Consider the following 26,201-nt stretch of genomic DNA (forward strand, 5'->3'; position numbering starts at 1 on the left):
TGGATCAGTTTTAAACATCTATCTTCAATAAGAGGAGCATTTATTAGCAGATTAAGAAAGACAATATAGTCCTCTTGAACTTCTTCCCTCTAAAAGCACTCTGAAATACACTACTATTGAAAAGCCATCTCACCTGCAAACTAGGGATGTGCTTAGAGAAGGAAAAATTTTGTTTGTATAAATATTGTTCTCAAATGATTTGACAAAATGTAGATACTTTAATCACTTTAAAATATCTTTGAGGACAGTGGAAGATCTCAAAACCTGGATTGCTCAACTATTCAGCAATTGCAACATATAATTGGGTTGCTGTATTTGCCTGATCAATATGTGGACAAACTGGGCAATAAAGCACTTGCTTTTCTTCTTGAGAAAAATTAGGTTCTTTTTCATCTATTTAATTATTGCCCATGTCAAATGCTTGGTTTTGAAAACTGAGGAATTCTACCTGACGAAGATGAAACTAGCTATTGTTGCTTGTAAATCATCCTTTCTAGTCATCACATAAAATGAACAGTAGATAGCACATAAGTTAGGAATTGAGCCTATACATTTATCTTATAATTTTGCTGACTTAAGTTTTCTTTCTTGGTTTATGATGCCAGCAGAACTTCTGTCTTGAATTATAGTCTCTTCTACTGTTCTCAGTTGCAAGCAACTGAGTTCAAATGCTTATGAAACCACTCCAGTTAAGCCACATGGGGGTGCTAGAAACTTACAGTATGCCAGTCACAGCAGTGGAAAAGACCTGGGGTGGAAAATAACAGATGTTATTGTGATTTAAATTTCCACTTGATATACGTTCTGATTTTTGGACAAATTCAATGTTTTAATTGAATAGTTTTCGTTACAACCAGAAGGCAGGTTGCGATTCTAACTAAGCATAAATAAGGGTATATTGATAGTGAAAAAGGTCCTTGGAGGATTAAAACAACACACTGTTACAGATCACTTACAATATTTTTCTGACTTCCACATTCTGTTGCAGATCACTTACAATATTTTTCTGACTTCCACATTCTGTTGCATTTATTTGCCTGCAATTTGACATTTTCAATCTTCATTTTTCTGGCATAAATATATTTGTAAATAGAGATATTTTCTATTGTTCATAATGATCTACATTTAAAACTCTATGAAAAGCTTTATATCATTTCAAAAATTAAAAAAAAACCATATACTTAAAACCATCTCTACTGTATAAATTTGTTTTTGATCCAGGGAGGTTGAAGTGTCTATTATATAGCAAAAGCTAAAGTAAACCTGGAGTGGACCTCACAGATGATCCGTGGCATTAGCAAACCTAAACCCTGAGCTCATTATCTGAGTGTCACTTTATGGTTTAATTCCTTTCTTTTTGAAGTGTCATTGATTCACACATAGCAATTTGATAATGATTGTTATTTAGTGGTATTAGATAAATAACAAGAATAGATGGCCACTAAAGCTACCTGTCTCAGTCATCTTGTGGCACATAGGGGTCTGAAGTTGAAAGGATATGACAGCTGATGGAATGTTAAGTATGTAGGTCTTGATTTCCTTGCCGTATTTTAATTATACTCACCATTAGTCCGGGTCATAAGTGCTCTGCTTTCTCTCAGCCCCTCAATATCCAGGGAGGCTTAGTCATCAAGGTATGTACTGCTCCAACAGTAATAAGAGCTCCCTATTAATGATCTACAGCTGACTTACATATTGCCAGTTTGGAGAAGGGCTGAGAAGATTAGTTGTTCTTTTTCATTGGTATTTATTTATGGTTTACTTTGAAGATCTCAACTGCTTCTGTGTTAGAATAGCTGTCTTTAGCTGTAGGCCTAGGAGCTAGCGATTTACTTGTTGTGTGTTGAGAGAACTCAAGAATTCTCCTGCCTCATCATCCATTTCTGGTGCCAATGTGCCGCGCTCCCTTTGTACTTTTCATATAGATCCTTGGGAAGACAGGCAGTGGGCATCTCACTTGGGAAAAGAGAAGTAACTTAAGAGAAAAGTAAGAATGCTAGACGTGGGTTTTCTGGTTCCATCCTTGTGCACTGGAAGGAGCAGACTACAGAACCAGAGAGATTGGTGCGCAGTCCTCCCCACTATAGAATCAGAAGTACATTACCTCTTTCATGTCTCCAGCTTCATGTTCTTTCTCTTAATCTCTGCTTCTAGTTTTTTTTTGTTAAGCTTAATTTATATAAGTATAAATGACATCTGACATATTGTGAGGGCCCAAGAAAATTTTTCTTTTCCCCTGAAAATAAAAAGTACTATTTGTTATAATAAAGGTAACTTTATGATTTTAGATATGTATTATGTATTATGATTTTAGATATGTAGATATGATAGATATTTAAAGATTCATTTTCAGACTCACAATTTTCATTTGCTTATATATTTTGCAATGTATCATTTCTTAATTTCCTTTATGATGCATCACTTATTTTAATATCAGACCTATTTTTTAAAGGAAGCAATTAATGATAGCTACTGATGCAAATGCTATTCTTATCAAAAGATAAATAGCACTCCTTTATGCTAATGAATAAAAATTCCTACTCTACAGTTGTTAATCAAGCTCAAATTCTAAAGTCTGATAAACACATTTAGTAGCAGAGGATGAGCATATTGCTAAATTGATGGTCAGTCTCTGACTTGTGTTTACATATAGTCATCTGAAATGAAGTTCAGAATTTGAGTCCAAAATAGAATATACCCACACATGGACATAGGGAGGGGAACATCACACACCGGGGCCTGTCGGGGGTTGGGGGGCTAGGGGAGGGATAGCATTAGGAGAAATACCTAATGTAGATGACGGGTTGATGGGTGCAGCAAACCACCATGTCACGTGTATACCTATGTAACAAGCCTGCACGTTCTGTACATGTATCCCAAAACTTAAAATATAATAATATAAAAAAAGAAATATAAAAACAAGAACATAGGTTTTTATGTTTGAAATGTAAACAATAAATGTACTTATTTAAGCAGTAACTTCAAACAATATATTTTAAAATAAAATACAAGGGAAAATAGTAAAAATGAATATACTCACATATTTAGTATATATAAATATTCACAGATTGAGATGGGGAAAGCAAAAGAATGATTGTAACTAGGTAGGCATCATGGAAATAACTGATGAGTTTTCTATGCCTGTGAGATAGTAGAAATCACAATGAGAAATCCCCTCCTTGAAGGGGAGAGATAAACATGATTCATGCTGCTGATGATGTGTGAAGTCTCATCTTTCTGCAGCGTGATGAGACAAGAGGGATAGGTATATTAGGCCATTCTTGCATTGCTATAAAGAAATACCTGAGACTGGGTAGTTTATGAAGAGGTTTAATCAGCTCACGGTTCTGTAAACTTTACAGGAAGCGTGGTGCTAGCATCTGCTTGGCTTCTAGGGAGGCCTCAGAAATCTTCCATTCATCGTGGAAGGCAAAAGGAAAGCAGCTGTGTCCTATGGAAAAAGCAGGAGCCAGCCAGACAGAGAGAGTCGGTGGGGGAGATGCCACATACTTTTATATAACCAGATTATGCAAGAATTCACTCACTATTGCCAGGAGAGCACCAAGGGGATGGTGCTAAATCATTCATGAGAAATCTGCTCCCATAATCCAGTCACCTCCCACCAGTCCCCATCTCCAACACTGGGGATTAAATATCAATCTGAGATTTGGGGCGGGGACAAACATAAAATCTATAACAGGTATCAGAATAATCAACTCAGCATCCTAGCTTTGAGCGCTGGCCCCCTCAGAACTCAGTATGCTGTCTTTAATACCCGAATATAGTAGCAATGGCAACCCTCGCAAGACTTCTGAAGCAATATCTATTCTTACCAGCTTAGGTAATAACCATTATTTAGACAGCTTTAGCCAAAAAAAAATCTCTTTCCAACTTACGCTCACTGACTTTCTCCTTTTCCACTTAAACTGCTTATTGCTACCCAAGGGTATGCTAGGGAAGCTGACTGTTGTAGGCAGTTCCCCAGATTTATAGGCTGGTGTAGTAGCATTCACTGACCTAGGGTGATAACATATTTACAGTGGATTTCTTTAGGATTTGAGAAGTTTCTTTTTACTCAATGTGATATAAGTTGTATCATGTAGGATTCGAATACTTGTTATGTGTATGCTTTGGAATTTAGATGTTTAATGGTCACCAAAGGTCTTTTAACTTCACATTGTCAGATCACCCTGCAAGGAGTTTGAGGAAAGTTAAGTCTATATAAATTTTTAGTGGAACCACAACATGTGCATAATCTCTGTCCATTAACCTTCACTGTTAAGCTACTCAGATTTTAGTCTAATTTTCCCATACTCACTCTCCCACTGCCAACTCTTTCACTCATTGTGCCCTTCCCATGTAGCATTTTAATAAATACTAAAAGAAAAATATCTTTGATCGGTTAGAAATTATAAAAATCTCACCTCTAGTTCTTTTTTTCCATTAGTGCATAGATTCAGTTTTGGTCATATAAAGATCTCCTGCCTGGAGAGAGGAAGTGCAGCTATGATAAATCAAATAAAGATGTCAAATGTCTTCACCAACTAGGTTCTTCTAATATAGCTAATTCCCTACTGTAACCAAATAATGAATTTATAACTCTTAATACTGAAACTTGAATTTTGATTTAATAATTCTGAATGCCTTCCAAGTAAAGATAATAATCACCAAATTTTTGGACTACATATTAAACACTGTTCTAAGCACATTAGTTTGTTTAATTCCTAACACAACATTAAGAAATCCGTGATCATCCTAATTTTATTGATAGTAAACTGAGGCACTGAGAGATTCAGCAGTTTCCTCTACATCACGTACTAATAAGTGTCAGAATTGGGATCAAGCCTAGGCAGGACTCCAGAGCCCAGGATACTTACTATTTAACTCCTTGTATTTGATATCTAAGTACATACTTATATACTTCTCACTTTTTTTATTAAAAAGGAAACATTGTTTTTATGTACAATGTTGCTATTTATGTGAGCAATGTTGTAGATGATGCTTAAAAAGAATACTTACTTACATGTAAGTATATACTTACATATCAAATACAATGTATTTGTATTTCTATATACGATAGATGACTGCTTAAAAATAATACTTATATATGTATATGCTTATATACTTACATATGAAATATATGGTATGTAAAAATGCATGTAAATATATTAAATACATGTAAACGTAAGCATATATATACACACAGGAACAGGTTTGCTTAGGGGTATAGAAACAGATTTGTTTCTAAAAAACAGATTTGTTTAGGGGTGTAGATGACATCTAGAGGAAATAAGAAATAAGACAACCTAAAACAGACACCTTCAGTATAGAAACAGTAGCCAATAAAGGGGTAATAGTCCTATCATGGTAGAACCAGCATATATAATGAAGGTTTCTACTATATTATTAATAAATAAGCACAGGTACAAACATCCTTCCGTTGGACCCCTCTTGCTATAAGTATGTAAGGAATTCAACTATAATAGAGCTTGTGAGAAAGAACTATTTCAGGACTTTACACCCCAAAATTATTATTTATAATACCAATCTGGATTGGCAATTTTATATTGAAAGACAATCATGATACTTTTAAAAAAAAGACACATGAACAGACAAGAAAAAAAAAGTGAGAGTACTAATTACCAGCTTTAAGCATCTGCTTCTCCCTCTGGCTGCAACTCTTTTTAAATTTTTTATTTCTTTATTTTTTTCGGGGGGGTTCTTTAGCTATTTCTGACTGACATATCCAGCTTGGGGATTTTATTATACCTGCCTAAATTGTATAATTTTGTTCTTTTACTGGTTAAAACTAAGCTGAATTAAGTTTTGAATCCTTGCTTCAAGTGATGAGCTTAAAGAAGACGGCCAGCCTCTGCTTGTGCTATATACTATGTTAAATTATCAAAGTGAAGGTTTTCCACCATTTATGATGATTGTTTGTCCTTGTGCATTCCATTCATTTTGGGCAATTTTCCTGGAATGGTCCATTTTGCTCTCTTGTTTTTATGTACAATGCTGCTATTTATGTTAGCAATGTTGTAGATGACTACTTGAAAAACATCTATTTTCATTCATTTCACATGTTCAAAAGTAGGAGATATAACCATTGTGATACAATTTATACCATATAAGTATTGGAAGCTAAGATTTGTATTTGTTTCCCTATTGTTGACATAAACTTTACTATGGATTTATTTACAAATTATCCAGATATTGCTTTTGTGTAATATTCCATAGGTTTCATTTTTTTTTTTTTTGCTATCCTCACTCTAATAACTTTAGTATTCTCTTTCCTCTTTACCGCTTATAGTCAATGTAGTTAAAGAAAAAAGAGTAAAGTGCACTTTTGAAGGGTCCTATTTCCATCCGAAATCACTACGTTCAGTGTGATAAACTATGTCCATTGGTGAGTGGTGAAAAATCATAGGTGTGCCTATTGCTTAGGAAAACAATCTAGGACAACCCTGGTGAGTTCCACTTGGGCATTCAAGTGCTAAATTGAGCTCAGTAAAGTTGGCCATTTCCCTGCAGCCACAAACTTCTGGCAGATATAATAATGCAGGTGTCACCTTAGCTGGAACACTCCCTTTGAATGTCCTCTCCTACACATGCTAGCTTCTATTGACTTTTTATTTAACTTGCTCACGAGGCATGGCAAAAATCGGGCAAGAACGTTTTGTGCTTATGCTTGATTGAAGCTTCTGGGGGAGAAGTGTCACCTAAGAGTTGTTAGAACTTAGATATAAGGAACAGAAGGGTCAGCACTTTCTGATGACAATGTATATTTTCTGGTAGAAAAAAAAATCAACAATTTTCATCTTAAACTACTAAATATACAAGTAATTTAAAGAAAGATAATATAACATATAATTACATTATAATGTTTGTGGTACTTTACTGTGACCTATTTTTGTGGTAGCATCTATTATTTTGGATATAGAAATGAGAATGGAGATGATTGAACACTTTAATGGAACCCATTAATTTGACTTGCAGAAAATGGTCTTATGTCTTCTCATGTTACTACTAACTCATACGATAGTCTAAGCCTCAGTTTCACCCTAGTAAAAACAAAACAAAAGGAAACAACAAAAACTCCCTTCTTATTTTACTGGTCAGTCATGCAGCTAGCTGAATATATACTATATGTAAAGTAATAAACTTTAAAGAAAAACAATCTTACCAGTTACTACATATTACCATTCTATGCTTTCAGTCTTCATACTGCAAGCCATTTATATAATAAACCTCTTCAGGAATGCTAAAAATTGGGGCGTACATATACAAGTACTTATTTATTTGTAAGAGAAGAGCATTACCATGGGAAATTTTATAACTCTGTGAACTAATGCCAAAAATACATTTTATTTTTAATTTGCTTTTATGTTCCATGTAATAAAAGGATATTTTAGGTGATGTCATAGGTTTGATAGGACTCCATTAATTTTTAAAGTAATAATTTATTGAGATAGATAAAACATTTTACCTCAAATATTTAATGTTCTGAGAGTCTTCATTTGTTATTTAAATAGTGTTTTCATAGTTTTGGCAAATAATTGTGCATTTTTGAATGTGTGAGAGAGTACTTACGAGTCTGGCATGGACAAGATGAATGTTTTGCTTAAAAGGTTTTCAGAGTAATATTCAGATGACTCATAAAGTGCCTATTATGTTTCTGTATATTAATTATTGTATGTTTGATAGTTCATAAGAGTATAGAACTTAAAAATTTTAAGTTGATTTAAAATAACACATACTCAGAATATGTGTGTATATATCTATAGTCAATAATTAATACATTATTCCTATGTTAATGTCTCTGAACTAAGCATCATGGGATATATATTTACTTGATGCCATTTATTTTTATTAGGAACTGTTATTAGACAGTTCTTCTATTCAGTCATTAAGTACTGGGTACCTACTATGTGTAAGGTTTCGTGCTAGTTCCAAAGCCATTTGTTGATGAATAATCACTAGTTATTAGACCAAATGGTATTTGTTCTTCTATTCAGTCATTATTTATTGAGTACCTACTATGTGCTAGTTCCAAAGCCATTTGTTGATGAATAATCACTAGTCATTGAGCCTATAATATAGGTTTATAACCTATGCAAATAGCTATACATAAACAGGACACATTAATGGACATGTGAGAAGCAGAAATATGAATTCATGAAAGTTTAGTGGAGGTTAGAAACAAAAGCTCTGAGCTAACTTACACATGTTATCACATACAAGTCTCAATGTATAGTTTTTAGAAGGTATGTGTCTCTATCCCATATTTTATGAAAGAAATGATGACTCAGAATGTTCAAGTAATTTCTCCAAAGTTTTACAGGTAGTACATGTTGGAGCCAGAGTTTAAGATCAGAAATTTCTCAATCCAAGGACAATATTCTTTCCTTCAATATATCCCACTGTCATAGGAGCCAAAGGAAGAGAGAATTTAAAATAAATGAAATAGGAAGACAGTTTCAAGAGGATTGCATGGTTTAGAGAGAGAAGAGAGAAACAGAATTAAGTCCTCGTTTGATGTTGTGTAGGTAGGAGTGGAAGCTAGACTATCAGGACCAAATATATAGTGAGAAAGAAGAAGTAGGTAAAGGTATGAATTCTACTCAGGAACTGACAATTTGTGTTTGCTCTTTATCTTATTTATGCTATTTTTCATAACAGTGAAAATCTGACTATGAGGAAATTAAGATAATATAAGAAGAAAAATTAAATTGGATATTAGCTCCCTGTTTGTTCATTGGGTGAAACAGTGGGTGCCACACAGTCTTACTTCATTGTTCTGTAAATATTGCATATATACTAATATCATCCCCCAATTAAGTTGTAATTTTCATTAGGGAAAGTACCCAATACCATAATATCTTAATATACTTTTATTATAGGTCTTTCTTAGCAAGAAATTTTGTTAATTTGTATGAGTGCAGAATAGAGTTCACTGTGGCATAAGGTATAAGTCATAATTTCTGAAACAGATACAAATGGTTTCCAAATCATTATTTACCATATATTTTCTTGGGAATTGATATATGGTGTTTTGTATAAACATCAAAAATATTTGTATGATAATATAACAAATATTCTTGGTAGAAAGTGAAAATCATCATTTCTTCGTGATGGGAAAGGAGGGAGAATTGTAGTGGAGCAAAATGCAGATGATTCCTGGTTGTTCAAAGGGATTGAATTCACAAAATTCGCAAAATTATTAATTAGAAAATACATAGCCCAATATATAAACTGACTGTGTTGGGAAATATTGTAGACAAACATCTCTAGGTTTTAATTTTTTAAAGTAGTTATGTATCTACTAATTAGCTAGGACGGCTCTGAATAAACTGCTTTTTAATAAAAGTAGATTTATCTAATTGTTTTATATTGTCAAAGATTATATACATGTAGGCATTATAAGTATATTGTGAAATCTCTAATTCTTGATGAGAACTAACCAGTGTTTGTGTACTCTTGATCTTCAAAAATTATCCACGTTTTCAAATTTTTGCATTTTCTGGGAAGTTTTTGTGAGAAATATCACAGACATTTTCAACTATATGAAAGGATATTATTTTATTAACCAGTGAAGAAGGTTAAGACAAAAATAAATACTTATTTAAAATACAGATACCTACTGTATTTCTCTGGTGATGTTAAAGTACATTTCTATTATAATAAAGGTGAAAAATATCACTATCCTATTTTTCTGGATGGTGAAACTGAATCACACGAGGTGTGTGTCATACTTTATGTCTCACCAGTCAGAGGAAAGCAAGGAATCTAGCCCAGGGCTCCCACTTTCAGTTTTAGTCACTAACCCTTTTCAAAAGCTTCTTTTTCGAGATTATGACTTTTAAATCAGACAGCTGGAGATCAGTTCCTCCTTAGCTGTCAAGTTGTGAGCTGCCTGCATTGTTGACCCCACTTAGAGGGGAAACATTGTGAGGAATTTGCCCTTTTCCAAAACTCTTGGGGGAAAACACAGGAAGTCTGGCAGGGAGAAAGCCCCAGCAAGTCACCTTTGAAAAATGTAAACAGGATTTTCAAGGGTACAAAGACCCAGGATGAGAATTTTCTTTTTAAGTTTTACTTTATTTGTAATAAAAGATTGCATATATTTACACACAATATATGTCTATAGATAGATTTTCTTTAAAATATAAGTACCTTGTCTTCCATGTTTAGGCAGGTATGAGTAAAACAACTCTTGAGCGTAGAATGGAAATTAAATTTACACAAAATAGGCTGCCAGAGCTATAATTACAGAAGTTGGATAATTAGTTGCTGACCCCAGAATTTCTTCACCTGGTAATTTATACTTGAGATGCCTTTATGGGGCATAAAACCTTCGAGTCTGACCTTCAGATAGTCACCCGTTTCGTACCCAAAGAGTATAAGGCAGCGACCACGCCTCCCGACAGTGGAGTAAATGCCTGAGAGCGCTCTCTCTCCAGAAGATCAATTTTGATTTGCAGGGAGTCAAAAGTGTGGTGGCCCTTACCACCTCAAGGTGTGAGTACAGAAATACTCCACAGGAGAGGAAAGAAAACAGAGAGAGCTGAGGTGCTGGGCCAAATGTAGGTGACTTGCTAGTTTTGCTCTGCTAAACTTCTCCTGCTTCTTCTTTTCTTCCTCTTCCTGTTTCTCCTCCCTGTTGGTCTGTTTCTTTCCCTTCCTCCTTTTCCTCCAGCAATTGCATCTATTAAGCACTTATTACCTTCTTGGTGTTGTCCTGAATATGTGCCACGTTTATTATTTTATCTGACTGATGAGTCTTTTTCTCAGGATGGTGGAGTATGACTGCAGGATTTGGGCAAAGGTATTTGCCTTTCTGAGGTTGAAGTAGGCATTTTGACACTATTTGCCTATATAACTATACTGATGATAATGTAATGGCCATCACAGCAATATCCACCTGGCAGTATCAAATTGCAGCTACTTCTTCTACCCCTCCCCTTCTACCCACTCTTCAGCTGATAAATTGATGAGTATACAGTTGTAGTGTCAAGTGGATAATTTTTGCTCTCATGGATATTAATGTGCATTTTATATGTTTTCTTATTAAAAAACCCCAGATAATAAAGATATCTGCTTTCCATGTAGGTAGTAAGCCTCATATCAACATAGATTGAATATGACATGTCACTGGGAATTTAATTCTAGAATTTTCCCACATCCCCCTAAAAAAAACTTCTCCTTTTCCTCCTTTCTAAAAATGGCTTACATTTTTTCCTTCAAGAACTAGAAAAATGTAGTCAAAAATTATTCTTATATATCTTACATTTTTCTAGGAAAAAAATATGCAGTAGTTATTAGTAGATAGGCTTCTGTTAAGTTTTTGGGAGGCCAAAACGGGCGGATCACGAGGTCAGGACTTTGAGACCAGTCTGGCCAACATAGTGAAACCCTGTCTCTACTAAAAATACAAAAATTAGCTGGGCATGGTGGCGGGTGCCTGTAGTCCCAGCCACTTGGGAGGCTGAGGCAGGAGGATCGACTGAACTGGGGAAGTGGAGGTTGCAGTGAGCTGAGATCACACCACTGCACTCCAACCTGGGCAACAGAACGAGATTCTATCTCAAAAAAAAAAAAAAAAGTTATTTATTTTAACAAGGCTCTACGTAATTCTTTCTAGAAGTCAAAGAAAGCTATATTCAAAGTTATATTTATGTATTTGTTGCTTGGTACAACCTACATGATGTTTGGAAAATTGCTCTGTGGAAACATGATGATTTAAACAAAGATGATAGAGATGTTTTAAAATATAGGACTTTCGAATAAATGTATTTGCAATAACAAATTATAAAACATCAAAGAGTGCCCATTCAATCCCTATTTTCTATGAGGCCTTATAAAGTGTTTGTTTTTATCTGTTAGATTTAAATTCTGTACACATAAAAATCTTATATTCAGGGGAAAATCAAGAGTTTTGCTTACTGAATACATCTTTATTTTGGGGAAGGCATACATTGAATAGATTTAAAATTATAAATAAATGTATTCATCAGAAATAACAGAAACAATATTTCATAGTATGGACTTAACCCTTTAGTCCAGTTGGCTCAAGCAAAAGCTATTTGATTGGTATCAGCATGCTTTTTTTGAATATAACAGAACACTTTCTTATCTATGAATTGACATAACTTACTGCTTTGGTTAGGCGGTTTCCATTTGTTTTTCATCTTGGTAAAGACGAAAGGTAAAATTCAAATTTGGTAAAATCAAGGGCAGAGAGAGAGTCTCTGCATCTTAAATTAAGAACCATGGCCCGGGGGCGGTGGTTCACGCCTGTAATCCAGCACTTTGGGAGGCCAAGGCGGGTGGATCCTGAGGTCAGGAGGTTGAGACCATCCTGGCTAACGCGGTGAAACCCCATCTCTACTAAATACACACACACACACACAAAATTAGCCAGGCATGGTGGCGGGCACCTGTAGTCCCAGCTACTGGGGAGGTTGAGACGGGAGAATGGCATGAACCCAGGAGGCGGAGCTTGCAGTGAGCAGAGATCACGCCACTGCACTTCAGCCTGGGCAACAGAGCGAGACTCTGTCTCAAACAAAAACAAAAACAAAAACAAAAAACCATGAAAAAACAAAATGTGGTTTATTAAGGCTCAAAAATTGCAATTAACCCACATTAAGCTTTTTTTCATCATTATTCCTTGTATTCATAGAGCATAATTATGACATTATATTCAATACTAAATGAGTGGCTTTACCAGATTAAAAGTAATATCATGATATTTCTGGATTATTAGGGCCATTAAAGATTAGCAAAAAAGAAGATGAAATTCAGAAAATTAAAACTTGCCTGTTTAAAGATGTCTACTTTATCAGTTTCTCATAAGGTTTCCTTCTTAATGTTGATTTTGCTGTTATTATTACTAGCCTTTAAGGTGAAATATAGTTTTACATATGCCATTTTTTGAAAACGATTACTTGTAACATTTTAGCCTTATTGTGATAGAATCTGGGTCCACTTAGCACTATTAGATAATTTTCTTGATGCCATATTTTCATGTGAACATTGGATCTAGGTATTATTTGCTCTGTACAAGAAATTTAAAGATTCGGGTCTTCTTAAATTCCTTCAAAGACCTCATTCCTGTATAGAAAAAGCCGTGGTACTCAAAAATTAAGACAAAATAGTAGTGTCTACCCAATTGCCTGGGTTTTTATACTTTGCTTTTCTAAATGCCACTCCTATTTTTGAAAATTGTCTTTTGCATTTCTCTTAAGGAAATACATAGTAACTTGTCTCCCTGAATGAAGAGAGGTGGCAAATAATTTCTCCACTGATAGCATTATTGTGATTGTGGCATGGTCTTGAAGCTATGAAATGCCAAAAATAATAAGTGAAGCACTAAAAAACTCAAGAGAGAGGCTAGTGAGGGTTCATGAGGCAGAGAACATATATCTTACTCAATTCTCTTATTAAAGCAGATGTCATTACTGAACATCAGGCTTAGTTTTTTTCTGCCATTTTGGAGTGTTTGTTTTTTTCCTTTTTAAAGAGGATAATAATAAAATTGCAAACCCATCCCATAATTGTAGGCCAGGTGGAGTGCTCATTTTCACATTAGAGCTTGTGCAATCTGGAGGGGAAATTTGGTTTAGTATTACTTGTGAGTTGGTGGATCAGATAAAAGCCAGTCAAGTGGAAGAGAGGACTGTGTGAAGTGCGCCGGCTCCCCTGATAATTAGAATGCTGCAGGCGTTCCTCCAGTCAGCTAATAGATTTCCCCAGCTCCTCTGTGCCAGGTGAAAATTTCCTCATTAAGGGGAATTTATTCCATTTCCTTTTATCATTTATTATTGAAGACTAAGTGTGAGTGGAGGAAGTTTCAGAGATGACAGGGAGGAATTTTAAACAACAACAACAGCAATATCTACATTGGAAGTCTTAGAGAGCGAAGAGAAAGACTTGTATTGTTTGTAAACCAGAGAACACACCAGAGACTTCTTGCTGTAGAAGCCGAACCATGCTGTCTCACCATTTGAAGATTATGGCAGAGTGTGTAAAAGTCTGATGGTCGGGGTTTAAGACATTTTTTTCCCCTTCTAAAATTTCAAACTGTCATTTTGTGCTGCTAAGTAGAAAGAAACTGAAGATTATGAAAAGGCCAGCATCACAGCCATTTGGTGTGTTGTTTTATTGTATAGATTCTATTATGCAATGATGAAAGTCTAACCTTTTGTAAAGTTTGCCCTTGAACTCTCAAAGCAAAGCAAACTGGCAAGGGAAAGAAAAGTTGTGTATATAATAGCATATTTTAGAGGACATTGTTCTGAAATACAGATTTAATGTGTACATGTTCAAAAGAGTAAAAATAAACATAAAATACTAGTACATACAAACACATATCAAATAACAGAAGGATAATTTAGTATGCATATTTTAAAATTGTGTGCTTTTGTGCAATATGCTTTCTTCAGCTGATCACATTTCTAGCTGGGCATAAAGCTGTCTTGATTTACAACATAATATAAACGGAGTATTCCCTATTGAGGTTTCAAAAAGCAGTGTTGAATTAGAAATTCAGTATTTATATTTCCTTTAGTAATTATTCTGTTTTGAGTTTGTTTCAAATTAAGGTTTTTATTTTTCCTTCAGAAAAATAAAAATGTGATAGCCTTGTTTCAAAAATAAGCGTTTACCTAGCTTAATTTAAAAAACAAAAACAAAAACCCACCGTGATGGAAATTCTTTTTGGCAAACAAAATGGAGGGAGCACAATGTGGGCAGATAAAGATGAGGAGCATCTATCTGAGTCTCCACATTATTAAATGAGCTTTGTGTTTGCTTAAGATTATACATCCTGTATCTGACTCTGAGGAGATTTTACCTGATCTAAATCACTGCCCCACAACTAATGAATTGTGTCTTTGAACTGTCTTTTTTTTTCTTTGATTATAATGGGACACAAAATAAAATTTTGTATCAGAACAAGCTGGGACTAAAGTGAATTTTCTTCTGTGCGTAATGACATATCAGCCAGCCTGGTGTTACACAGAAGAGAGAAAACAGAGGAGAAGAAAGGTGAGGACAATACAGAGAATTGACCGGCTTCCTGTCTTGGCGTTAGGAGTACCTTGTGGAATTAGGCAGCACAGACTGTGGGAAGGGATCTAACTTGTCTGTGCCTCTCTAATGGCCGTGGTGGGTCAGGATCAACAATGATTTCTCAGTGAGGAGGATTGCTAAGTGCTTTGCAGTATTTCATGATCATGTCTAAAGAGCAGAAATAACCAGAGAGACCATGAATACTATAGAAATTATATCACTTTGAACATCCAATGATCACACATACCCAATGTCTGTATTCAAGTTAAGGTGGATGAACATGAATGTACTAATATACCATTTCAATTTAATAATTTTAATTTTCAAGACATTTTAAAATATCATATTATGTTATTGATGTAGTTATTTGAAAATTGGGCAGACGTTAAAGCAGTTTTTGGCTCACCAAGAAAATGTCCTAAGAATCAACTAGTGAGATTAAAATATGCAATGTGCAGGTCTAGCTTGGTACATCTGTTTCAAAATTCTCACCTGGTATGATTTAAGGGGATGGCTATGTAGAAAGTTTTCACTCCCATTCTGAAGTATCAGTCACAATCATTATTTTGTGTTACTGTTACTCTTCTCAGACTTTTCCTTTAAATTATGAAAACTCTCTGGTGTGGGAAATGCTATGGATGGGGGAGCAGTAACAATTGAGTTAGTCTGATTTACAGATGACTTTTTTTTCATCACCAGAGCTGAGTACAAAATTAACTCACTTCACTTTTTAATGCACAAGGCCAATTCTTACCAAACTTTTCTTTTCTTTCTCTCTTCTTTCTCATTGTCCCTTCTTTCTTATTATTTTTATTTCTTTGCTGGTAAGTGTGTCCAGTTTTATTTAGTAGGTAGAGGAGGAAGACTTTGTATATTTTCTAGAGATGTCTACATATATTCTGTTAGACTCTTGTGGTGAAAAAGAACAAGGAAAATTTTGTGTATCCAGAAATGAAAATAATGTATATTCCAGAAATGAAAATACTACATTCCTGCATGAAAATACTGCATTGCTGAATGTAGATGAAACAAATGCAAATTTATTGCATCCCTAATAGAAATGTGAGGAATCTAAATTTTTCTTATTTAATACCATTACTTGTAATTTTCATTTTAAACAACATAGCGACCTTTGAAGAACTGACTGGTATTCCATGTAAGAAGGAATGCAAACAAATAATTAAAGACCCCCTAAAAATGATCACAACAAACAAATAGAAAAACCTGACTGAAAAAGCTAAAGATAACTACATGACTTCTGGTTATCTTAGCACTTGAAGAACCTGCACTTGTGGTGCTGCTGTGTTCGCCCATGGTCACAATTATAGATGCGATGGTTCTTTTCAAGGCATGTGTCTTACGTGTATCGGGATGACTGTTCTTCAGAGTTAGGATTTTAGTCATTTAAGTAAAAGTGGTTATTGTTCTAATTTAGAAAAATAGCTTATTTGTCAGGCACTTCCACTGAAACGCTGAGTGCATACTTGCACATAAACAAATGAGTAATTGGTTTGGGAGCATATTCTCGGCAAGGGAAGTAGAAACATACGTTTCTAAAACAAATAGCAACAATAACAAAAAAAAGGGAAATATTTCCTCTACTTTTAAAATTAATTTCTCTCTCTTTTTTTTTTTCCCCGAAACTAAAAGTAACCACAAACTTTGGTGTTTCCAAGGCTCTCTGAAGCTCAAAAATCCCCTCTGGGGTAAAGCCTTTCCAGACTTCCCCATTGGAAGCTGGGGGCCCCTGCCGTAAGCCACGGCATCAACTTGTGCACACTTCTCTCATGGCACCTCTCATGATGTAGACATATCAATGGCTATTCGTGCTTCCTAACATCCTCTAACCTCCTAAATGTAAGAATACAATATTTCATCTTCCATCATTAATATAGGCAGCACAGGTCTGATACAGAGCACATATTCACTAAATGTTAAAGCACTAATGAAAGAATGATAATGAATGTGGCTCTACCCTCACCATCCACTTTCCTGTACACTCTTTCCAACTACAAATCCTCAGTATGTTTCCCTTACGTGCCATGTCCACTGTTGCTCTCAAACAATAGCCAATACTATTGCCATTGTCTATTGTACATCTGTCAACTCTTTTATCTGTATATAGTTGAACCTTCTTTTTTCTTTTTTTTTTGAGGTGGAGTCTCACTCCATTGTCTGGGTTGCAGTGCAGTGGCGTGATCTCAGCTCACTGCAACCCCCACCTCCTGGGTTCAAGTGATTCTTTTGCCTCAGCCTCTCAAGTAGCTGGGATTAACAGACACCTGCCACTATGCCCAGCTAATTTTTTGTATTTTTAGTAGGGATGGGGTTTCACCATGTTGGCCAGGCTGGTCTCAAACTCCTGACCTTGTGATTTGCCCGCCTCGGCCTCCCAAAGTGCTGGGATTACAGGTGTGAGCCACTGCCCCCGGCCAAATTGAACTTTCTTTATAGATCTGTTCTCATCCCTCCACTGCCATAGTATTTCTCAAGTACAGTCTTTCACACTATTATCTTTCTCTGGGCTCACGTAGCACCACATAGCTTATCCCTCCATAAAGTGTTTTGAATCACTATCATTTCATTGTCTCAAATATTGCTTCCGTATCTTCTGGGGCAGCACTGTTCAGTAGAAATTTCTGTGATGATGAAATATTCTATAATCTGCACTTTCTGACACTGGAGCCACTGACCATGTGTGGCTATTGAGCACTTGAAACCTGGCTTTGGTGACTGTAGATCTAAATTTTTAGTTGTAAAAGATTTAATTAACTTTTCAATTTAAATAACCACATGTGGCTAGGGGCTGCTATGTTGGATGGCACAGTTCCAAAGCACAGGGCTTGGCACACATACTAAGTCAGCAATAATACTTAATATTGGATCGCATTCAAGAATTTAACAGGCAAATGCATTGCTCTGAGAGAATGCTTATCAAATACTTGGGAAAACTAAATTCAAAATGAGAATAAAAAGAGAAGAAATTAAATTCAATGGGAGATTTAACACACTGATTTGTGACAGAAGGGAATTTAGGTGCAATAGGAAAAGCAAATTGACTAGGAAGAACTGTAACTGCAAAAATTTAAACTAGTACTGACACTGGAAAGTCAGAGAAATAGCCATTATATATGCCAGCTTGATTTTTTCTTCTCTAAACTCACAATATGAATTAATTAAAGCAGATTAATGATTAGAATGAACAAAATGCAATAGATTTAATCCAATTACATTTTATTAACAGCATTTCATGAAAATGTTTTCTTAACGCAAGTTAGTTCTTCTGGCAATACACTATTTTAATTTCATTGTATTGACTATCAAACTATTATAATTGAATTGTATTGTATTAACTATTACATGAAATAGCTGGCCCACAGGTATCTGGTTAAAGATGCTTTTACAGTAGTATTTTATTTTTCTTTCCCTTAGTTCTTTACAAATTATTTTTGCATGCATTTTGAAATCTAGTTATGAGCTAATTTCAATCACTTCTTTGTCTTTTCTATAAAATAAAAACTATAAAATAAAAACCTAGAGAATTGAAGTTTTTATATTTATCCTTCATTTATTTATATTCATAAATTATATTTATAATTAATTTATAAAATATATGCATTTTATTTGTGTTTATATTACTTATATTTATCCTTCATTTATTTATTTTCATCAATGTTTATTGAATGCTCTCTGTGGGCCAGATAATGTGGTCGATTTGGGGAGTAATCTGGTAAATAAGCCAAATGTCTTCTTTACCTTTATGGAACTTAAATCTAGCAGGAAAAAGCCTGATTGATGAATGAAAGTTAAGAGACATTAAAAGTATCAGGTGATAATGGACATGCTAAACTGTATGGTTCTGTGTTCATCGCTGCAAGCAAAAGAGGCAGTCAAAAGCACAAGAAGTTCAGCATGGATGAGAGCAAACCAAGGCTTCACAAATGAAGCTTGGCTTTAGTTGGACTTTGAAGGGCTGCTGAGGGTTGGGGAGAAGTTGAGAGGGTAAAAGGAATGTCAAAGGTGTTACAGATGGGAGAAACAATACAAATAAAGTCTACGCTATGGACAGGAGCAGGGGGAAAATAAGACAAATCTAGTTTGATCAGAAAACAATTATAAAATGACAAAACTGTCTTCTCAACGTAGACCGATGGGTGATATTAGTAAGTAGAGGTGATTTATGGAGAGAATATCCAACCTGATGCAATGTTGGGACGCCTAGGTGAAGATGATTCTCGAAGCTCATATGCATAAAGACCTGGAGCACAGGTCAGATGTTGGAGAATAGGCCATGGATTTGGGAATCGCCAACCAGCCGTGCAACTTGCACCCATGACAGTGGCTGAATTTAGAGAGGGAGAAAGGGAAGACAAAAGCAGGTAACAAAGGGCACAGCCCTGGTGGGGGAAACCCAAACTAGTAAATGGTAGTTGTGAGTAATAAAGTAGAGTGAGGAGTCACTTAGTAGAAGCCAGAATATCTTTTTAAAAAATAGATAATCAAAAGGGTCTTGTGATGACAGGTTGAGGAAAATGAAAACTGAGAAAGGGCTCCTGGATTTAGAGAGTGAGGTCTCCGATTATTACTAATGAACACATTTATTAGAACAGTAAACACACTTGCCATTTTTCATAAAAGCAGCGGGGAAGAGGTCACATAGAGTGTGAAAGCAGGCGATCACGGATTGTCAGCTTTGCAAATAGAAGACTTCATAGAGGCTGGAAGATTGAGTGGGTTCGTCATTATTTGTGTATTTTTAAAAGACAACAGGCCTTAAATATGTTTGAAGGTGGAAAATAAGAAGCCTTGGTGTTTTTGAAATTGAACTTGTCACTGCTTTTTTATTGTGTTTGGTCTAAACTTGAATCTCTCTTTTCTATTAAATCCTAGTGAGTCCATTACCGAAGAAACCCTGAAAAGAGCAAAGGAGATTGGATTCTCAGATAAGCAGATTTCCAAATGCCTTGGGCTAACTGAGGCCCAGACGAGGGAGCTGAGGCTAAAGAAAAACATCCACCCTTGGGTTAAACAGGTAAAAGAGTTTCCTTTTTCCTCCAACCCCCACCAACAGGATTTCTGTGGTAAAATGTAGGCACCCATTCAAAAGGCCATTGCCAATAAAAAGAGGAGTGGGATTAAGAAGTGACACTACTCATCTGGTTGATGTTCATAATGTCACCAATTTTATTGAGCACATGATTAATTTTTACTTAAAAGGGAAAGAAGGAAAGGGCACTAGGTTGTAAAGATAAGAGTGAGTACCTGATTTTCTTGGCCTAACTGAACAAAACAAAACAAAAATTTAAACTCTCTCTCCTCTGCTTTTTGACCTGTGTTCAAATATGTAAGTAGTTAAGAAATCCTTAGTGTAATAGAAGGACTTGAAATTTCCTAGCATGGTGGCTGACCCTCTTGAAAATAATAGTTATCTCCTTTGGCACTAACTTTTTACAGGGTAATACTTTATATTAAGTGCCCCATCATTATGGTTCATTTAGTATTCATTGTGATAGGACTGGGCATAATGAGCTCATCTAGTATTCATGACAATCACGCATGAACATTCATAGGTGTGCTGTTGTGATTTTTTTTTCCTTTGGCCTTTAATGGAAGGGATGTCTTGGTTTAAAGTACCACCAGCTGGTTTTTGTCCTTTAAAATCATTGACTTTTCTCTGCATGCTCAAGGGGCACATGCATACCCTTAGGTCTCAAGCTTGATGCTAAATATTTTCCACTCAGCAATTATTATCTTTCTTCCTTCTCACCTGCTTTATACCAGCTTGCCCTGTCGGCCCCAAATTCTTGCTCACTAAGCTGAGTTACTGGCCCTTGACAGTGGAATTGATTTCCAAATATGTTCAATGAGATCTTGTTCTCCCCCCTGTTCATCCCCTATGGCTTTATGGTATTTGTGTCATCCGAACACTCAGTGCCACAGGCAACTTAAATCCTGTGCATTAATTTGCAAACCAAAGAGATCCTTATATAAAAGTTATTTTACTCAGATTTTAGATTTCATATACAGCTGCTTTTAGAGAGCTGGTGGGGTAAGTCTTCCTAGTAACCAGTTGACTATAGGACCACTTTGCGATGTTCATGAGAGATACTACTACTACTAGTGATCCAACGCCGTGTTTCTCAAGTGATAACTAGACCATATCACTATTATCTCTCTCTTATTTTCAGAATTAGAAAGCAATTCCATGGGTCATACATTTTCCTGTCTGCATACTTTACAGTAATAGGAATTAAAGGAATATATACATATATAAAGCAAAAAACATTTAGTCTTGAACAAATTATAATAACATTCTTGTTTATTTGCTTTCTCTTACAGATTGATACACTGGCTGCAGAATACCCGTCAGTAACAAACTATCTCTATGTTACCTACAATGGTCAGGTAGGAATGGGCAAACTGGTATATCCAGAAAGCACTAGATTTGGTAGACAGTTCACACTAGGGAATACATATTTTTTACCTCTTTGGATATCTAGGTAATAAAAAATGGCATCATGTGTGAGATATGATTATATGTTCCTGTACTCAGTCTTTTAAGAACTGCCTTAAGATAATGAAATCAAACAAGTGAAAAATTAAGGACAATGACTATGTGATCATACAATTATGCCATGTTCTCATGACTATTTAATTTAAAAATATTGTGCCATATCTGTTTTTTATAAATAAGTAGGGCTTGTATAACTTTATATTTATGGGTTTCCAGAGACTAATAGAGAATACACGTTAACAAGAGGAAGAATGAGAAATACATACTTAATGATAGGACAAATAGTTTAATTAAATGGAATAATAACACATAATGATTTCCGCATCTTCCTTTTCTTATTTCCTCAGGAGCATGATATCAATTTTGATGACCATGGAATGATGGTGCTAGGCTGTGGTCCATATCACATTGGTAAAATAATAAATTATATGTATATAGGACTTTACACAACTTATATAGTTTTATTCATGCATGTTAATTTCATTATTTCAAGAACTGTGTCAAATAAATGCTATAATATATGTTTTGCACATTAGGAAACTGGGGTTCAGAAAAATAAAACCCAAATATACACAGCTATTTAGTAGTAGAGTGGGATTCAAATGCAGGTCTCAACTACAAATTCTATCTCCTCTCATTTCACCGTGTAACTTAATTTTCACCCTTTTTAACTGAATTGAGCCTCTCGCTGGAGTTGGGATTGGATTAGACATTGATCTTTTATCTTCTAGCATAGTTTTTCATAATGATCTACATTTACTCAAGGACTTTATACATTAGCCAGAAATTATATCACAGATACCATCTCTGACCTCATCCTATGTAACATATATGACTTTTGTTTACATCAAATGCAAAAATCTTGTTTTTTTGGTGTACGGGTAGAGCATTATATAGGCAAATTAAAACATAATCACCAGAAATTATGACATTTCTCTCCAGCCAATTAAATAACCACTAAAGATGATTGCAAATGCAAATATGTATTTTAATGGACAGTGATATTAGTCAACATATGGATTTAATATTTAATCTCCACAAAGCATTATAATATGGAAATGATAGAATCTATGATTTAAATATATGTAGTCTTACTCTATTACTTTAAGCATAGTTTACTTTAGTTTTTACAATGAACTAAGAGGTTCAGGATATGTTAGTTTACCAATCTTTGGACAAATCTTGAAGTAGGACAAAAATGTTTATCTTTACCACCCTAGTCATTGTCTTAGTCCATTTGTGCTGCTGTAACAAAATACCTGAGACTGGGTAATTTATCAATAAATTCTCACAGTTCTAGGGGCTGGGAAGTCCAAAATCGAGTGCCAGGAAGTTCAGTTGTCTGGTAAGACATAGGTTTCTGCTTCTAAGATGGCACCTTAAAACTTGTGCTTCCCACAAGGAATGCTGTCTTTACATGGCAGAAGGTACAGGAGCACAAAGGGAACAAGTTCCCTCCATCAAACCCTCACCCCCAGTTTTTTCTGAGACAAGGTCTTACTGTGTCACCTGGGCTGGAATGCAGTGGTATGATCATGGTTCACTGTAGCCTTGATGTCCTAGGCTCAAGCACTCCTCCCACCTCAGCCTCCTTAGAAGCTGGGCCTGTAGGCGTGTGCCATCATGCTTGGCTAATTTATTTTTATTTTTATTTTTTGTAGAGATGGAATTTTTCTGTGTTGACCAGGCTAGTCTCACACTTCTGGACTCATGAGATCCTCCTGCCTCAGCCTCCCAAAGTGCTGGTATTACAGGCAGGAGCCACTATGTCCAGCAAGCTTTCTATAATGGAATTAATCTATTCATGAGGGATCTGCACTTATGAACTAAAACCCTCCTACAAGGCCCCACCTCCCAGCACTGTTGCACTGGTGACTAAGTGTTCCAACACATGGATTTCAGGGGACATGTTTAGACCATGGCAGTTATCTTATGGCTAAATAGCCTGACCATTTCACCAGCATCTACCTGTCTACTCTCTGGAGTACTTTTTCTTCCTTTTCAAATTTTACCTATTTATGCAGTAATTCTTCATTATATCAGGATCCAAAGACTAATCAAGCTAATAATCAAGTGTGTGCTTACTTAGCATTAATATGCCAGTATATTTGAATAACGTATTTTCACAAGAATTTTTAGAAGACAATATCTTAATGCAAAGAATTAGTACAAGTCTGTGGACTTTCAATTCTATGGCATCCCAGTAGACGTGATATTTCGAGGTGTTTAGGCCATTATTACACTTCAGATTTCTTTATAGAAGGTCACTCACTCTGCATGGGTGGCCTTGCCAAGTTTAAAAGGATATGCTTGGAAAGGATAGGACTTTTCTATCAATCAGGATATGTCAGAGCTGCAAGGCACCTCAGGGATCATTAGGTTCAGCCCTCAGACAGTAGATTAAATGGAAAGGCTGAAAAAAGAGCTCAAGTATCCTGATCACTGGATTAACTATTTTTGTGTATTGAGGTCAATATATTCACTTTGAATTTCTTTTCAGTAGGTGAGGGTTATTTTTATCATTAAGATTACCTGCCATTAACATTGAAGTTCTAAATATTTCAAATATTGAGATTTTCTATTGCAGAATTTAGCATATATGACAAGCCAATATTTCCTTGCTGTTTAATTTGTACCTGTTTCTCCTACTACTAATATAGCATGCATCATGGATTTGAAATTTATATTTTGGAGTTTAAACATTGAATTGAAAGTCATTAGCTTCCTTAGCCTGGACTGACGGGTGATACATTTCTGCTTCTTTTTGTATCGTAACTCTGTGCTTCTCTTACCCCTTTTGCCAATCTCATTGTCTCTGCAGGCAGCAGTGTGGAATTTGATTGGTGTGCTGTCTCTAGTATCCGCACACTGCGTCAACTTGGCAAGAAGACAGTGGTGGTGAATTGCAATCCTGAGACTGTGAGCACAGACTTTGATGAGTGTGACAAACTGTACTTTGAAGAGTTGTCCTTGGAGAGAATCCTAGACATCTACCATCAGGAGGTAAGAAAAGAAAAACAGAAAAAAAAAGAAAAAAAGAAGATAGCTATATGCAGTATACACTTTATATATATGCATTCAGGTATGTAGATATATATTATAATTCCCCTTAGAAGAAAGAACTGCCAGAGGCATCCATTGTCTTATTTTGTAGTAAAACTCTAAAAAAAAAAAAATCACTCCATTCTTATATTTTTGAGCCCCTGGCACAGAGTGATTATTTTTCACATAAAGTTTACTTTTTCTTTCTAAGGGTTTCAGCTAGATTGAAAACTCTACTTGGTAACATGTGCCAGATACATATTAACTAATGCAAGATGATCCCTCATAAATATCTTGCAGAGTGATTTAATTGGTCATCTACACATACAATAAACAGCCTCTTTCTAGTTTGTGTGATGTGGTTTAATGATGAACAGTTCACTGAAAATAGTCAATTGTTCAAAAAAGACCAGTTAATTCCTTGTTCCATCAGATGAAGCCATTAGTCTTCAGTTTAAGATCAATGAGTTCATTGTGAATAATTTTGCTTCTTTTATAGCTTTCATTTACAGTTGCTCCTCCATTCCCATCCCAATATTACTGAGTATCTTCACTGTGAATTCATGGGATTGCAGATTACTATAAGACTGTAGCACAAATTAAATTATCTTATAATTAAAACAAAAACTATTGGAAAATTTTAGAGTGATGTCCAGTAGTTAGGCCTTTGATATTATTACAGTTACTATTACTACTTTTTAACAGAAAATCATCTCTGTGTTGAAAATATGGTCAATTAGAGGGAAAAAAGTACTAAATTGGAGCCAAAATACTTAAATTTTAGTTTTGACTGACAACCTCATTGATTTCTTTAAGTTACATAAATTCTCTGTGTTTTATCTTTATTTTAAATGAATCCTATGAGTATAAACACATGCCACTTGCAAATACTGTGAAGTTAACGTAGAGTTTATGGCTGAAGTCAGATTGTAAAGTATGAAGTATAGTGCTAGAATAATGTTATTATTTTACTATTACAAAAGAAAGTAGACAAGTTTAGGAAGGATGTATAATTATAGTTGTCTACTTGGGCCTGGCCTACTAATCCTTTCATAAAATTGATCCATTAAATAGAATATATAGCATTTTTTTAGACCTACCTCTGACATGGTTGTTTTTAAATCACTCCTTAATATTCATTTCAGAGACAGGTGGGCATCAAAATAAGTGTACCCTACAAATATTTCTTGAATATTTTGTAAATCCAGGTTCAGTATGATAGACAGCTAGAAAAACAGGTTCAAGACATTAACAATAAAACTAGTATCTGTGATATAAATGTGAAAAATCAAATACTAATTTAAAAATATTAAAAAACATTACAGATGATAGCAGCAGGCATTTTTGCATATAATTAATTATGTCCTCATGAAATGGTTTAAAGAAAGATGAAAAACCTCTGTGACTGCTTTTGGATACAATTATACATGGCTCTTAATGAGATTTGTTTACTAAAACTGAAGTCAGTGTTACAGAAAGAATTAAGTTGGGCCTTCTTTGAAACTAATTTGTATTTAAAATATAGTATTACTATATATTAGGAGGTAATTTAAAATATGCTAGAGGACATTAT

At 35.1% G+C, this 26,201-nt stretch overlaps 1 protein-coding gene and 1 long non-coding RNA gene across 4 annotated transcripts in view; both read left to right on the top strand.

Annotated features, from left to right (window-relative positions):
* The window catches only part of CPS1 (carbamoyl-phosphate synthase 1, mitochondrial), a 196,055-nt gene that overhangs the window by 139,238 nt on the left and 30,616 nt on the right, over nucleotides 1-26,201 (top strand). For all 3 annotated transcript variants that reach the window (XM_011966550.1, XM_011966549.1, XM_011966551.1), the window contains 4 exons: nucleotides 19,963-20,104; nucleotides 21,412-21,477; nucleotides 21,934-21,997; nucleotides 24,408-24,589. In XM_011966550.1, the coding sequence (XP_011821940.1) occupies nucleotides 19,963-20,104; nucleotides 21,412-21,477; nucleotides 21,934-21,997; nucleotides 24,408-24,589 (454 nt within the window). The remainder of the gene's footprint in view (nucleotides 1-19,962; nucleotides 20,105-21,411; nucleotides 21,478-21,933; nucleotides 21,998-24,407; nucleotides 24,590-26,201) is intronic.
* Nucleotides 345-2,684, top strand: LOC105529409. Its single transcript, XR_001004508.1, has 2 exons — nucleotides 345-976; nucleotides 1,018-2,684. It is a non-coding gene; the product is annotated as an uncharacterized LOC105529409 (long non-coding RNA).

This window comes from Mandrillus leucophaeus, unplaced genomic scaffold, assembly GCF_000951045.1.
Source record: "Mandrillus leucophaeus isolate KB7577 unplaced genomic scaffold, Mleu.le_1.0 Scaffold763, whole genome shotgun sequence".
Taxonomy (NCBI): Eukaryota; Metazoa; Chordata; class Mammalia; order Primates; family Cercopithecidae; genus Mandrillus; species Mandrillus leucophaeus.